General features: G+C 34.6%; 3 protein-coding genes across 3 annotated transcripts in view; all 3 read right to left on the bottom strand.

The window, feature by feature from the left end:
• LOC125876254 (zinc transporter 5-like) overlaps positions 1 to 15649 on the bottom strand; it is a 624828-nt gene that overhangs the window by 19812 nt on the left and 589367 nt on the right. The window lies entirely within an intron of this gene.
• Positions 8862 to 11648, bottom strand: LOC125876251 (zinc transporter 5-like). The gene is made up of 3 exons (XM_049557382.1): positions 11006 to 11648; positions 10773 to 10922; positions 8862 to 9202 (listed from the first exon to the last, which is right to left on the bottom strand). The coding sequence occupies exons 1-3, from the start codon at positions 11588 to 11590 to the stop codon at positions 8897 to 8899; spliced, it is 1041 nt and encodes a 346-aa protein (XP_049413339.1). The 5' UTR covers positions 11591 to 11648; the 3' UTR covers positions 8862 to 8896.
• On the bottom strand, positions 11621 to 12218 carry LOC125876035 (zinc transporter 5-like). The gene is made up of 2 exons (XM_049557138.1): positions 11669 to 12218; positions 11621 to 11625 (listed from the first exon to the last, which is right to left on the bottom strand). The coding sequence occupies exons 1-2, from the start codon at positions 12147 to 12149 to the stop codon at positions 11621 to 11623; spliced, it is 486 nt and encodes a 161-aa protein (XP_049413095.1). The 5' UTR covers positions 12150 to 12218.

The following is a 15649-nucleotide window of genomic DNA, read 5'->3' as shown; positions in this document are numbered from 1 at the left end:
AGTTGTGTATTTTCCTTTTACTTTTTGGATTGGGAAAAAATCTCTGTATGTAGGGATTCACCTAATAAAATGGCTCTTAAATGCCAAAAAATATCGTAAAAATTAATGAGACTTCACATATTGCTCTCCCAACCCCTTATTCATGGTTCTGTAAAGGTTTTGCGAAAACATCAACCGCAAGCAATATCATCAAAATATTCATGGGCTAACACACATGAAAAACTGAGAAAATCGCCTAATTCATGTAAAAAAGGACTCTCAAATGCCAAAAATACTGTAAAAATGGTGAGGCTTCACGTATTGCTACATCAACTTCCCGCAGAGTGATCCATAAAGGTTTTGCAAACAATCAACCAAAAGTCATAACACAAAAATATTCATGGTCTAACACACACGAAAAATTTAGAAAATTGTCTAGTTCCTATAAAATGACTCCTAAAAGCCCAAAATTATCATAAAATGGTGAGACTTCACGTACTACTCCCTACGAAGGGCTTCGTAAAGGTTTGCAAAAAAATCATCTGAAAGTCATATCACCAAAATATTCATGTGCATCAAAACAGAAAAACTCACTTAATTCTTGTAAAATGGCTCCTAAAGGCCCAAAAATATCGTAAAAATGGCGAGTCTTCACGTATTGCTTGCTCAACTCTCTATGGAGGGTTCCGCAAATGTTTTATAAAAATATCATATGGAAGTCATATCACAAATATATTATTGGGCAAACATACACGAAAAATTGAGAAAATCGCCTAATTCTTATAAAAATGACTCCTAAGTGCCCAAAAAAGCCGTAAAAATTGTGAGGCCTCACGTACTTCTCCCCTAACTCCCTATAGAGTGTTCCGTAAAGGTTCTACAAAAAAATCAACTGGAAGCCATATCAATAAAATATTTATGGGCTAATACTAAAAAAAACTGAAAAAATCACCTAATTCATGTAAAATAGCTCTTAAATGCCCAAAAATATCGTAAATATGGTGAATCTTTGGCGACATTAGTTCGGATAGCCGAACCTCTTGGCGATTCACTGAGTGAGCATTCGATTCGCCAAGTTTCACAGAATCTTAAGTCATTGTGAAGGTCCAAACGGTGGTTTTCAGCGGGATCGCCTAAATGGTCGGCCAGTCGCAAATAAGCTCCAAATCTTGCTGAGTTTTACAGACTGCAACGTTGATAATGCCTTGAGTTAAACGGCAGATAAGGTCACATTAGCCGATCCGTTAGGTAACTCACCGACATGATCTATTGTTTTCCATACTCCACTTTTTCAAACAATTTGCGTACTTTCACCTGCACCAACAACATACCATTCTATTACCAAGAATTAAGTACTGATAATAACAAAAATAAAGTAATTAAAGGGGTTTTGGGTTGCCTCTCAAACAGCGCCTTGGTTAACGTCGCGGCACGACGCAGCAGCACCTTTAGGCGTCTTCCAAATATACCACTTCAACCAACGAAATCTCTTGATAATCCCTTAAATACAATTTCAGACATTGACAATTCACTGTAAATGGAGGTCCTTCCTGATTTTCAACTTCTATGACACTATTGACGAACACTCACTTTACTCTAAACGGTACAGACCATTTGGATTCGAGCTTTCCGGGGAACAGTCTAAGTCGTGAGTTGTATAGCAAAACCCAATCTTCTACCTTGAAGTCTCGCTTGAGTATCCAAGCATCATGCCATTTTTTCATCTTCTCTTTATAGATGGCTGAACTTTCATATGATTTGAGTCGCAATTCATCTAGCTCGTTCAGCTGCTCTACTCTTTCCCTTGAAGTTTTTATCCAGTCCAAATTTAAAGCTTTTAATGCCCACAATATTTTGTGTTCCAACTCGACGAGAAAATGACAAGCCTTACCATAAACCAACTGATATGGAGACATCTCGATAGGTATTTTGTACGCAGTCCGATATGCCTATAGCGCATCATCGAGTTTCCTAGACCAGTCAGTTCTATTGAAATTTACTGTCTTTGCCAATATGCTTTTGATTTCCCGATTCGACACTTCGACTTGGCCGCTTGTTTGGGGATTATATGGGGTTGCGACTTTGTGTTTCACCCCATATTTACTTGGAGCTATTGAGAACCACTTATTGCAAGAGTGGGAACCCCCATCACTAATGAGATTGATATAGACGACTCTTTTTCCGATGAACGGGTGTTTGCAATATCCCTCAAACAGACTCCATGGTATGCAGATTTTGTCAATTACCTTGTGTGTGGGTTAATGTCGGATGAGTTGACTTGATTTTCGCCTTGCCTCCAACCTTGATAAATGATCATTCACCCTTGCCAATATGCTTTTGATTTCCCGATTCGACACTTCGACTTGGCCGCTTGTTTGGGGATTATGTGGGGTTGCAACTTTGTGTTTCACCCCATATTTACTCGATGCCATTGAGAACCACTTATTGCAAAAGGCGAAAATCAAGTGGCTGATCATTCACCCTTGCCTCCAACCTTGATAAATGATCAGCCACTTGATTTTCGCCTCATTTTCGATCTTTTACCTCGTAATCAAATTCTTGTAGTAGTAGTACCCACCTAATCAATCATGGTTTTGCATCTTTCTTTGCTATCAAGTATCGGAGTGCAGCATGATCAGTGTGTACGATTACTTTGGTGCCTAGCAAGTATGCCCTTGAATTTTTCAAATGCATATACTATTGCAAGCAACTCTTGTTCCGTGATCGTATAATTCTGCTGAGCACTATTGAAGGTTTTGCTTGCATAGTAGATTGGGTGAAACAGTTTGTTGCACTTTTGTCCCAACACAACCCTAGTGTCATACCGCTAGCATCACACATCAACTCAAAATATTCGGACCAATTAGGGTTGATGATAATCGAAGTGGATATTAGTTTCTCTTTCAAACATTGAAATGCAACCACACAAGCATCATTGAAGTGGAATTTCACTTCCTTCTCTAAGAGTTTGCATAATGGGAGTGCAATCTTTGAGAAATCTTTAATGAATCTTCTGTAAAATCATGCATGCCCCAAGAAGCTACGAACACCCTTTACTGAAATTGGCGGGGGTAATTTCTCAATGACCTTAATTTTTGCCTTGTAAACTTCCAGCCCCTTTTGTGACACCTTATGTCCAAGAACAATACATTCTTTTACGATAAAGTGACATTTATCCCAATTCAGAACCATATTTATTTTCACGCATCTTTGGAGTACCTGTCCTAGGTGAGTCACGCACTCTTCGAACGTATCCCCTACGACTGAGAAGTCATCCATGAACACCTCAATAGAGTCTTTGACCATATCTACAAAAATAGACAGCATGCAATGCTAAAATGTTGTTGGGGGCATTACATAACCCGAATGGCATTCTTTAGAATGCAAATGTTCCATAAGGGCAAGTAAAAGTAGTTTTATCTTGATCTTTCGACGCAAGAGAGATTTGATTGTAGCCGGAGTACCCATCTAGGAAACAATACCACCTTCTTTCTGATAATCAGTCCAGCATCTGATCCATAAAAGGCATTGGAAAATGGTCTCTCTCAGTCCATGAATTAACCTTTCGGTAGTCCATGCATACTCTCCACCCAATCACTGGTCTTGTTGACACAAGTTCTCCTTTGTATTTGGGACTACGGTTATACCTCCTTTTTTCGACACGCATTGCACTAGACTTACCCATTTACTATCTGCAATAGGGTAGATTCCACCAGCATTTAGCCACTTAATGATCTCTTTTTTTACCACCTCTTACATTTGAGGGTTCATTCTCCGTTGGTGTTCCATACTAGGTTTACATTCACTGTCGAGCCGAATCTTGTGAGTACAGATGCCAGGAGGAATTCCTACTATATCGGTTATTGTCCATCCACTAGCTTTTATATGCCTTTGCAGTACTTCAACGAGCAATTTCACCTGCTTTTCCAATAGATTGGAGGCGATAATTACCGGTAAACTATTATTGTCTCCTAAAAAAGCTTATTTGAGGTGAAAGGGTAGGGCTTTTAGTGGTTTTTCTGTTGATGGCTTTGCAGGGGGACTTTCTCTGGTTTTCAGGTCGATATCCAACTTCATTGAATTTCTTGAATATGCTTCTAATTCTGATAAAGCTCCTACCACTTTCTCGTAACCCTGAACTTTGGATTCATCATAATTGGCAAGTACGGATTCAAGGGGTTCATTCTTGCGCATTAAATGACTCACACTTGCCACTGCCTCATCTATCACATCCTCAGTAGACACCACATGTATATTACTTGGTTGTTTCATGGATTTACAGATATTGAAGGTCACCTCATCATCGTTCACACGAAACTTCAATTTCCCGCTTTCAACATCCACCAATGCTCTCCCGTTGGCCAAGAATGGCCTTCCCAAAATAATGGGGATTTCAGCATCGATCTCACAGTCTAGGATCACAAAATCAGCTAGAAAGATGAACCGATCTACTTTTACCAATATGTCATAGAGTATCCCCACTGGGTGCTTGATTGATCGATCAGCCATAAGGAGCCTCATTGTGGTTGCCTTTGGTTCACCCAAACCAAGTTGTTTGTATATTGCATAGGGCATCAAGTGATGCTTGCTTCTAAATCACACAAGGCTTTAGCGAATTGGAGCATGCCAATTGTGCAGGGGATTGTGAATGCTCTAGGATCTTCTCTCTTAGTAATTGAATCATTTGTCATAATTGCACTGCAACTATGGGCTCAATCGTTTCATAGTCCAAGCTCATTTTCTTTGTAACCAGTTCTTTCAAGAATTTGGCGTATCCCGGCATTTCCAACAATGCTTCTACTAGAGGGAGGTTAATTGATAAGTTCTTGAATACTGACAAATTTTTTTTTGAACTTCTCATCTTCATTCTTCTTTTTCAAATGTTGGGGAAATGGTGGAGGTATATTGGGTAAAGAGTGGATGACTTTTGGAACTTGAACTTGTTGCTCTGCTTCCTCCTATGGTTCTTCAGTGTGGTTTTGTCGAGTAGGTAACTCTTGCTCCTCCACACCTTGGCTCTCTTCATGTTTTTGAGGATCCTCATTTTCCATCACATTCCCAATTGCCACTTTACCGCTACGGGTAACCACATCCAGCTTTCTCTCACTATAGTCCATCAGCATTTTGGACATTAATTGAGCTGATAATAGACTAAATTTACCTTCCAGCATTTTGATGGCATCAACATAAGAATTCACTTACTGTTCAGTGATGAAAAGTCATCTTTCATTCCTTTTAACAAATCATCAGAGCCCTCGACTTTATCAAGTATGCGCGATAACAAATCATTTACCCGAGGACTACTTGCACTGCCTTTAGATTTTGGGCTATCACTCAAATGAGTATATTTTTCCCCTTGACCATCCCGCTCAGCTCCATCTTGCCAAAGTTTCCTTGGTTCTTCACCACTATAATAATTCCAACCTTGATTCCCACATCGTGGTTGATAGCGTGGGTGGAAACTCTACTCATATCTTCTGGAGTTCCAACCTTGATTCTCCCTTGGTCTTGAGTAACCAGAAGAAGAACTCTCTTCAACTCGAAATACTCCACGTGTCCCGTTCATATGTTCTTGTAGGATTTTTATTTGAGATAACATCTTCTTGATGTTTTCGTCCCTCTTTCTTTCTTTTTCAATCTATTCCTGCGTTAACTGGAAGCATAGTGGGAAAACTTGATTATTTTTGGTATACCATGTCTGATTTACTTTAGTCATACCATTTCGGAGAAATGAGGCTACTTCAAATGATTGTAACATTATTCCTCCTTGCACCAATTGATCTGCTATCCCTTTATTAACCGAGTCTAGACTACGGTAAAAGTATTGGAACAACAATTCACCGGGCAGTCCATACGTTGGGCACTTACGCAACCTTATCCATGACTCGTGAATTGGTTCAGCCTTCTTTTGCTTGAAATTCTGAATATAGTCTCTCAGCTTCATCATTCTTGATGGAGGAAAGAATCTTTCGTGAAATGCTATAATTAGCTCCTCCCATGATTTAATGGAATTGTTAGGATGCTCAACCAACCATTTAGTAGCTCCCCCAGTTAATGATAATGAAAATAAGCGAAACCGTATGGATTCTTCAGATAGGTTCTTGAAGGATAAAGGGGTGCACACTTCCACAAAGCTCCATACATGTTCGTGTGGATCTTCATGTTCTAACCCTCCAAACAATCCTCTTAAATGTATGAGTTGGAGTGTTGCACAGGTAACTTCGAACCTTACTTTTTCGTTAGCTTGTGGCATGCAAATATCACCCATCTCACCCATGTCATCAGGGTTATAAACACTATTAGCATCATCGATGTCATCTCGATGAAAAACACCACCTCTTGAGTTGCCCGCTTGGCAACTATTCTCCCTGTTTGCACTCATATGTCCTACTGTGGCACACAAATAGTCAAAACAAAACTGAAAATTAGGTAAGCAAATTACAACTAAGAAGAACAAAAATTCTATTAAACTAAAAATTCTCAAATAACACCACTCCCCGGCAGTGGCGCCATTTTGATGCTTATTGTGACCAACGACACTAACCTACTGTATGAGTGTCTACGATCGTCGATAGTATAGTAACCCAACTAAAGGTTGGGGTCGTGTCCCAAGGAAGTGGTTTTGAGAATTGATAGAAAAATAAAATTAAGCTCTAACTAGTCATAGCTAAAGACATTAACGAATAAAAACATATTAAATTAAAGGGAGTGACACGAAAGTGTCAAATATCAATTGAGGGTTTTGTCACAAGTAGTAAAAACAACAAAAATTAACAAGAAACTCAAGTATGGGGAAGAGTTCTTGGGGTGTCACCGTAATACAAGTTGAGATAAATCATTGGGTACATGCCTTCAATAGGAAATTTGCAAGATAATATTGACTAGGCTAAACTTTAGATGGAAATAAGTTCCCTCTCCGGCAACTTACCCCGTTTCAAATGGGTTCCTCTCGGACACCCATTTGCCACATGAAGACCAGCCTACGCCTTACCCCACTCACTCTCTCGAGCTGAGTGTTTGGATATGGGACTAGGGTTCACCCTCTCGGGCTGAACCTCATGTCGACCCACTCCTTAGGCCATCAGTCTAGTGATCTTGGTTTCACGACCTCTCTCTCGGGCAAGCCGAAAACACATGGGTGGTTTTATATTTGCAACTATAAACCCATTAAATTAAACCACAACCACTGGGTGAAATCACCATTAAAATACATCTTACCTATCAACAAGCAAGACCCAACAACAATATCAACATATATTTACTAAATCACACCCCAAGAATGGGAATTTTTAGCCACAGATTAAGAAATAACAAAATACACCTAAAATGATACTAAAATCAAATGGGTATAAGAAATTAAACCTTGATTTAAGCAAAGGAAGAAGAATGGAGAAGACCCACTTCCAACTTGGGGAAGATGAAATCCTTCTCTCTTCAAGTCTCCCACAAAACTCTCTCCAAACTTGAGAGAAAAATATCTAAAAAAGTATTATTATATTGTGAAAAATATAATAATGGTTCAGAACTCCTAAAATTAATAACAAGTTTAGTATTTATAACCATCAGAAGTTAGTGTTGGTGGATAGCTCGATGAAGTTAGTCGAGTTCGCCGAGTGACTCTGCGACTCGCCCATCTTCTGTCTCATCGCCGTTTAGTGCTTGCCTTCAGCGTCTTCACGTTCTGGACCATTGGGCGGTATAATACTGCTTCGCGGAACTATTCGGCGAAGCGTCGACTACTCCTTTCATCGCCTTTTTTATCCTCTTCCTTCAGGGCTTTGTGTACTGGAACAAAGGGCGGAGTCTATCCTTTTGGCGAATCGCCAAAGATGCTCGACGATGCTCAGGCTTCAGCTTCTTCATTCTTTTCAACCCTTTTGTTCCTTTTTGCACCTAAGTGTCCATGTTTCCCCTAAAACTTCAAATACCTGAAACTTAAGAGTTTTCATCAGATATTTAGACAAAATAAGCATTCGAGGACACTATTTCTATCAAAATAAAGCCCTAAATGAGTCCAATTTGTGGACTCATCAGTACTCATTCATCTGTTTTCGACGATTTTGTTTAATGACAATGTGTGTAAATCTTTGTTTCTCAATCTCTTATTCATTCTTCTTTGTTCTTGTTCTTCTTCTTTGTGGTCTAGTTGTACTACTAGACTTTTCAATTGGAGAGTCCAATTGTGCCTGTTGTTCTTGTTGATCCAGGATTGTAGGATTTGATCTAAAATAGATGAAGAATTTTGACCCCATTGATGAAATTCATTTGGGGAATCTACTAATAATGGAGCTGGCAAATTCCAATTTGAGTAGTCCTTGTACTCTTGTGGTGCTGTTACATTTTGATTATTCGGAAGAAATTCATCAAATGCCTCATTATTGTAATAATCCCAAGGAACACGTTAATTTGAGCATGTGAAGTATTGCTTCAAAGTATGTTGCTGGTAAACTTTAGTTTGGGAAATATGGTGGCAAAAATATGAAGAAGTTTGACATCTTCTTCTTCTTCTTTTAAAAATCTTATTTCAATATAGTAACAACTATTTAATTTTATATTTGAAATAAAAGAAGAAGAATAAGAGTAAATAATGTTTAGCAGAGAAATCTTTTTTGATGTTTTAGCAAAGAACCTTTTTGCAAAGGAAGTGTACAAAGAAATAAAGTGTGAAGGGTATTTTTGTAAACATACATTTTTTTAATAGAAATATTGCAAGATTTGTTATTTAATACATCAAACCAAACAGTGTATAAGAAATAATGCAAGCACTACTAATACAATCATTACTAATACACCCTATTTTGCATTGTTCTTATACACGCTACCAAACGACCCCTAAGTTAACTACCAAAAGAAATACATTGAAAGTAAAAGACAAAAAAAAATGTGAAATTGATAATAATAATTTGTGTTAGATCAATTAAGCCCATAAGGCTATGACAGACATGAGGCCAGCACCCAGAAGAAGTGAAATATTAGCCCCTAATTGAAGTTCTCCATTGCCTTGCATTCTTGGATGCATAAAATCGGCAGCTAATAAATCAACGAGTGACATATAAATTAAGATTCCAGCTGAAGCCGAATTAAATATTCCTTCCACAATGAGAGCTTTTCGATCGTTTTCATCGTATCCTTTTGTTATTACTAGTCCTATTGCAATTCCGATTGGAGTTGTGAGCGAGAAAAATAAAGCCATAATAGTCACAGCACGGGATTTGAATTTTGCCTGCAAATTAAAGTGCCAAATAAATGTATGATATAAATTATAAAATCTTCCTACATTTGGAATATATAACAACTTTATTAGTTAGCACATTAATTAATTAATTAATTATTATTATTACCAATCAATAATAAAGTACCAACAGTTTCACAATTATTTGCCAAATAGCTAGGGCATTTATACAACACATGCAATCTGATTATGATTATGGTTAAAAAATTAAATTGATTCGCAATCTGAATCTAATCGATTAAAGAAATTGAAATTTTATTTGGCTTGGTTTGGTTTGGTTTTAAATTTTGCAAACCGATACTATTTGGTTTGATTTTGATTTTACTAAAAACAAACAACAAAAATAACCAACTCAAACCGAGAAATTAGATATATAAATTTTATAATTATTTATATATTATTCATAAATAAAATAAAAATATTTTGTTAAATTTCCCTTTTAATTAATTTAAGTCTTTAAGTTTATCATTTTCTCAGGCCTAACACTTAATGTTGGCCCAACTATTACAACCCTAAGTCCAAGCCCATCAAAATTCATTACAAAATCTTTATCTATCCTACCTCACATAAGATAATCATACTTTCTCTTAATTGAATCGCTTTGTTTGTGTAATAATAACTCTAGTATTGTTTAATTGAACCCACAGTAGCTTTTATGTGAATTGTTCATGTACTAAATATTTATGTCTATTGATATGTATTTATTACTTTCAACCGAAAAAAATCAGATAAACCAAATCAAACCAACAATAAATAAACCGACAATAACCAAACTTTCTTAAAATAAAATTATTAATTAGTTTGATCTTGTTCTCGAATAAAATGTAATTTATTAAAGAAATCAAGGATAAAGGAGACAATAGTAAATATATATTTTTTTATTTGTGATTTTTAAAAGAACGTAAAAAAGTAAAATGTGACAAGAGTATAACGTAAGGTTATACAGGTCACTATTCCAATAAATAACAATTAGAAAAGAAACAAAAAGAAAATGCTTCATAGTCAATCGACTCAATCCCAAATTCTATTTGTACACATGTAACTAACAAAGTTATGTTTCAATGGAATATCTTAACTCAATAAGGTGTATTAATTAGATATTTTTATTTTATATATATATATATATATATATATATATATATTCGTCTATTAGATAATAAGTTAAGTATGTAAATATATATGTCATATCATTTCACTGGATACATCAAACTCAAGTGAAAAATATCTGAAATATTTTATGTCTTATTGAGATGAATGTATATAATTAAAGGAAATTATCTATTTATAACTTAACTACCTAGTAAACATATGAGAACACACGTGAATAAATTTTGAACAAAAAATATCTAATTGAAACATTTTATTAGGAGTTGAGATATTAAATTGAAACAGATTTGGTATAATTATCTAAATGAAATATCTTGATAAACTTAAGGGGCTAGTTTTGTATTAAAAACAGGCGATATGGTGATGCTTCATCCACTCAATTCATGTGATATAGTCCATTCAATAAAAAGGGCTTGCCCACCTTTAATGTAAAAAAATAGAGAAAATTAATTACCTGAGCAATGGATCCACCAAGTCCCATGCCTTCGAAAAATTGATGAAAAGTCAAAGCAACAAAAAGAGTCCTTATAGTTTTGAGATTTCCAGAAGCACCCAAAGCTATTCCAATTATGACAGAGTGTACTATTATTCCCACTTCCAAAACCTGCACTCCACACCACAAATATTATACCATACCATAAGATATTTAATTTTGTGGTTTAAACATAACGTAAAAAATTGGCTTACTTGAGAAATAACACGATAACGAAGGAGCTCGGAGATAGAATCACCCATCATCATCGGTACTGAACTATGTGCATGGACATGCGATTGAGTATGAGTAACTGGTTCTTCATCTCCGGACTGAACCACCACTTCACTTTTCAATTTTTTGTTATTGTAATACGAAGTTGCATAAGTATCCACCATCAGAGTCGCTATTGCTGAAACCATTGCAATAAATCCACTGAAAGGAAAATCTTTCCACGGCGGCACTTTCAAATATGGTGATGCTAATTTATCAAATGCATCAGGGAGTACGTGTATAAACCCCGTTGATAGGATCACACCAGCCGCGAAAGCTTTGATTATAAAGAAAAAATTCCTCTCTGGGCTCAAGGCCGGTATTGCTTTTCCAAATACTGGAATACACACCCCAATTGCACTCGCTACCAAAATGGAAGCGATGGCTCCCACTTTATAGTAAAGTACTGTCTTGGTTTTGGTTTTTTTTTCATGAACGTTATCCGGATCACAAGTACACTTGCCTAATACTATGGAGGGAAAAAGTAATAGAATGTACCAAAATATCATCTTTTCAAATTTTCCCATTGGTATAGTTTAGCTCTTCTTTTTTTTCGTCTACTCTTTCCGTACCAAGTGTGAAAAAGGGGACAAAACCAAGTAAGCNTTCATCTCCGGACTGAACCACCACTCCACTTTTCAATTTTTTCTTATTGTAATACGAAGTTGCATAAGTATCCACCATCAGAGTCGCTATTGCTGAAACCATTGCAATAAATCCACTGAAAGGAAAATCTTTCCACGGCGGCACTTTCAAATATGGTGATGCTAATTTATCAAATGCATCAGGGAGTACGTGTATAAACCCCGTTGATAGGATCACACCAGCCGCGAAAGCTTTGATTATAAAGAAGAAATTCCTCTCTGGGCTCAAGGCCGGTATTGCTTTTCCAAATACTGGAATACACACCCCAATTGCACTCGCTGCCAAAATGGAAGCGATGGCTCCCACTTTATAGTAAAGTACTGTCTTGGTTTTACTTTTTTCTTCATCATCGTTATCCGGATCACAAGTACACTTGCCTAATACTATGGAGGGAAAAAGTAATAGTATGTACCAAAATATCATCTTTTCAAATTTTCCCATTAGTATAGTTTAATTAGCTCTTCTTTTTTTTTTCGTCTACTCTTCCCGTACCAAGTGTGAAAAAGGGGACAAAACCAAATAAGCGTTGCACACCTTTGCCAATTTATATACAACAAACAAACAGAGAATCATAATTTGAAAATAATAAAGTATTGCTATTATTTCAATTTAATAATCTAGGTGCTTCGATATATAGAAATCAAATATCTTCTCACTCTCTTTTAGAATTTTTGAAGTTGGAATTGTTGATTATAATTTGTACAAATAATATTTGATTATTTCATTTGAAAGTGAAATTAAAAGTAAAAATATGGAGTTTTAAGTGTATTCTAAATTCCAAAGAATAATGACCCAAGTTGGTTTTAGTTAAAAATATATAGTTTCAAATAAACCGACCTTGTACGTTGGTTTATTAAATAAAATATTTTAAATTATTTTTATATTAATAGTTATACTGAATTACAAAAATCGACGGACAAGGTCACAACTTTGTTAGGCACAAGTTGCATAATTAAGCCTTACTCTTTTCTTTTTCTTTTTTGCCTTAGGCGTGACATGTGTTTTGAGGAATAAGTTCAGTAGTATGAACATTTTAACGTATAAAGTTTTAAAACTAAACTTATGCCTAACTAACTTGTGTTTAAGGGCATAAGTTTAGTAGTATATACTTGTAGCTTAGGCCATAACTTCAATAGTATGAGTTTGTGTCTTGGCACATAATTTCAATAGTATGAACTTGTGCTTCGGAACATAAGTTTAGAAGTATATGTACTTATTCCTTATAGGGAATAACTTGTGCTTAGCGATTTTTAAAAATATTATGAGGTAAATATTTGCTTTGCAAATTAGATAGCACTGATCTTAAACCCCGGGGCAAACATTTTTCAAAAAGATTTGTCTAACGTAAGGAGGTCATAGTTACAAATATTTTGGACAACAAATTTTCGTTAAAAGAGAAGTAGGGGAAAAAATTAAAAGCCACCTATTTGAGGGGCAAAAATCAAAGACCACCCCAAAATAAGGACAATTTGTGCAAAACATCCCCTCTATTTTAAGATGGTAATTTTTTAATAGAAAATATGGTAAATTAAATTGTATGTTTATGTAAATTTTTTCAAAAAATAAATGCAATCACCTTATTAATGAAACAAACCGGCCTGCTATTCTAGCATGAGTTATTAAATCATAGTTTAGCTGGTTCACAGTATTTAACTTGTGTCGTGCATAATAACCAACTAGGATACTTCAAATAAATCAAAAAGTGGTACATTGAGGGGAAAATTGCAATGTATTTTAATAGAGACTATTTAAATTCCTATTCATTCTCCCATGAAGACAAACTATGATGTGATCTACTGATTAATAATATACGTATTGTAAATCAGTGTCGTAACTATATATAGTTTGGGGTGGTTAATCGTACACTTTTTATTGAAAAATTATAATATGTATATAGAAAATTGTATAAAATATATAGGTCAAAAATTATTTTTCATACACATATATTAAATTTTGAATATTCTTAAAGAAATTTATGACTTCGTCACTAATATAAGTATGATGATATATTGATAAGAAAATTGCAACAAATAATGAATATAAACTCATAACTTAAAAATTATAATGGATTCAATACTAAAATTAGTTAAAAGTTTGTACGATTGAATCTATAAAATAAACAATAATTCTAATTTCGTCTTGAATTGTAAATTGTTTACGTGGCCACTAGGAGGCAATAACAGAGAACATGTCACCAATATGAGTTTGTGGTGCACTAGAGGGAGTGTTTCATCTTTAATCAGAGGTCTCAGATTTGAGTCATGAGTATAGAGAAAATCATGTTGGGAGCGCCACCCCCGATTGGGCCCTGCAGTGCATAATCCAAATTTAATTGGAGCTCTAATGTAGACTCTGGACATTGGGTGGAAAACCAAAAAAATAAACAGAGAACATGTCTATTCTATCTTAGGACACTAGGACCAGAACTGCTTGACGTTCAACTAGGGTCGATATTTTGCACCGCCATAGATTGTGATGCAATAATGAAGCTGTTTAAAATTTAATAATTTATTCTACTTTTCATGGAATATAATATCCACAAGAATGTAATCAAATAAAAATAATACAAGTGTAAAGTGAATGCTTCTTAAATTGACAATTAATGTTGATTGATGTGAAAATTGAACTGAATTATTTCTCCAACATAGCAAGATCACCTCGTAAGACGTCTCGCCAAATTAGTATTAGGACCTGTTTGATCATGAATTTTTATTTTTTCTTCTGTTTTTTTAAAAATGAAAATTAGTGTTAATTCATGAAAATTTTAAATATATTTTGGAATTTGAAAAACACTCAAAATCTTATTTTTACTTTTGCTATATCTCTTTTTCCAAATGTTACCCTAATTTTTTATTTTATGAAAACAACCATATTTAGTCATATTTCATGTTTTTTTTAGAAAAGTACATTCAAACAAATAATATTATTTGTAAAAATTATAATCAAATATTATTTTATCTACAACTCCAACTCAAAAAATTTCAATAAAAGTAAAAAACAATATTTATAATAATATGTACTCCCTCTGTTTCATTTTATTTGAGTTAGTTGAACTTGATATGAAGTTTAAGAAAGAATGACTTTTAAAATTTGTAGTCTAAAATAAGTAATTGATATTTGTATAGCTACAAATCATTTCATTAAAAATAAAATAAATATTTTAAAATATATCTTCTTTTTTTTTGGACTAACTAAAAAGAAAATTGAATTATATAAATTGAAACAAAGTGAGTACTCTATAAAATCTACTCTAGGATGACAAATGACTATTCTTTTTAAAATACAGTATTATTTTTTTGAATATGGTCAAGTTGATTGAGGGAGTAAAAGATAACCTTAATTGAAAGTAGACAAGTTAACTAGGGAACATGTGGCCCAAGAATGATGGAAGTAGACATGTTGGAAAAGTATTCTCGTTGTCCCTAATTACTTATTTATTTTTAATTTTTTATTTGTTTCTAATTATTTGTTCATTTTAACAAATTAAGAAAAAATAGTTTTTTTTACTTATTATACCCTCAATTAATTACTTTGAAAAAAGTAAATTTTTTGAAAATCTTAAGTTTTTAATTCATCTACTTCATAATTAATAGGGATAAAATAATAAATTCTAAACTCACTATGTCAATAATTATTTTCTTAATAGATGTGTTTATTCAAAAGTGGACAAGTAATTAAGGACGGACAATAGTAAAATAGAATTTATGCTCTTTCAAAGATTATAAGTGGCGTTCTGATCCAGCCAATAATAAAGCTATCTTTAACAGAAGAAGAAGAAGAATATATACCCCAACGCCTATTGATAGTTAGTAGGTGTTTGGCCATGTGATACCATATCACAATATGGTATTGTGAGATGGAATCAGTGTTTTGACATGTGATTTTACGCTGATTCCATCTCATGATTCCTTATCATGAGATGTGATTTCATATTCTTCAAA

The sequence above is a fragment of the Solanum stenotomum genome, chromosome 9 (genome assembly GCF_019186545.1).
Source record: "Solanum stenotomum isolate F172 chromosome 9, ASM1918654v1, whole genome shotgun sequence".
In the NCBI taxonomy this organism is placed as follows: domain Eukaryota; kingdom Viridiplantae; phylum Streptophyta; class Magnoliopsida; order Solanales; family Solanaceae; genus Solanum; species Solanum stenotomum.
Note: the sequence above shows the minus strand (reverse complement) of the source record. Positions and strands in the feature narration are given on the sequence as shown.

What these genes read in the sequence shown, in the direction of transcription:
- LOC125876251 (XM_049557382.1), bottom strand. Translation starts at nt 11,590, where the DNA reads ATGGGAAAATTTGAAAAGATGATATTTTGGTACATTCTATTACTTTTT. An exon ending in GTTATCGTGTTATTTCTCAA is followed by an intron (nt 10,923 to 11,005) that starts GTAAGCCAATTT and finishes TGTGGAGTGCAG; the next exon opens with GTTTTGGAAGTGGGAATAAT. An exon ending in TTGGTGGATCCATTGCTCAG is followed by an intron (nt 9,203 to 10,772) that starts GTAATTAATTTT and finishes TTTAATTTGCAG; the next exon opens with GCAAAATTCAAATCCCGTGC.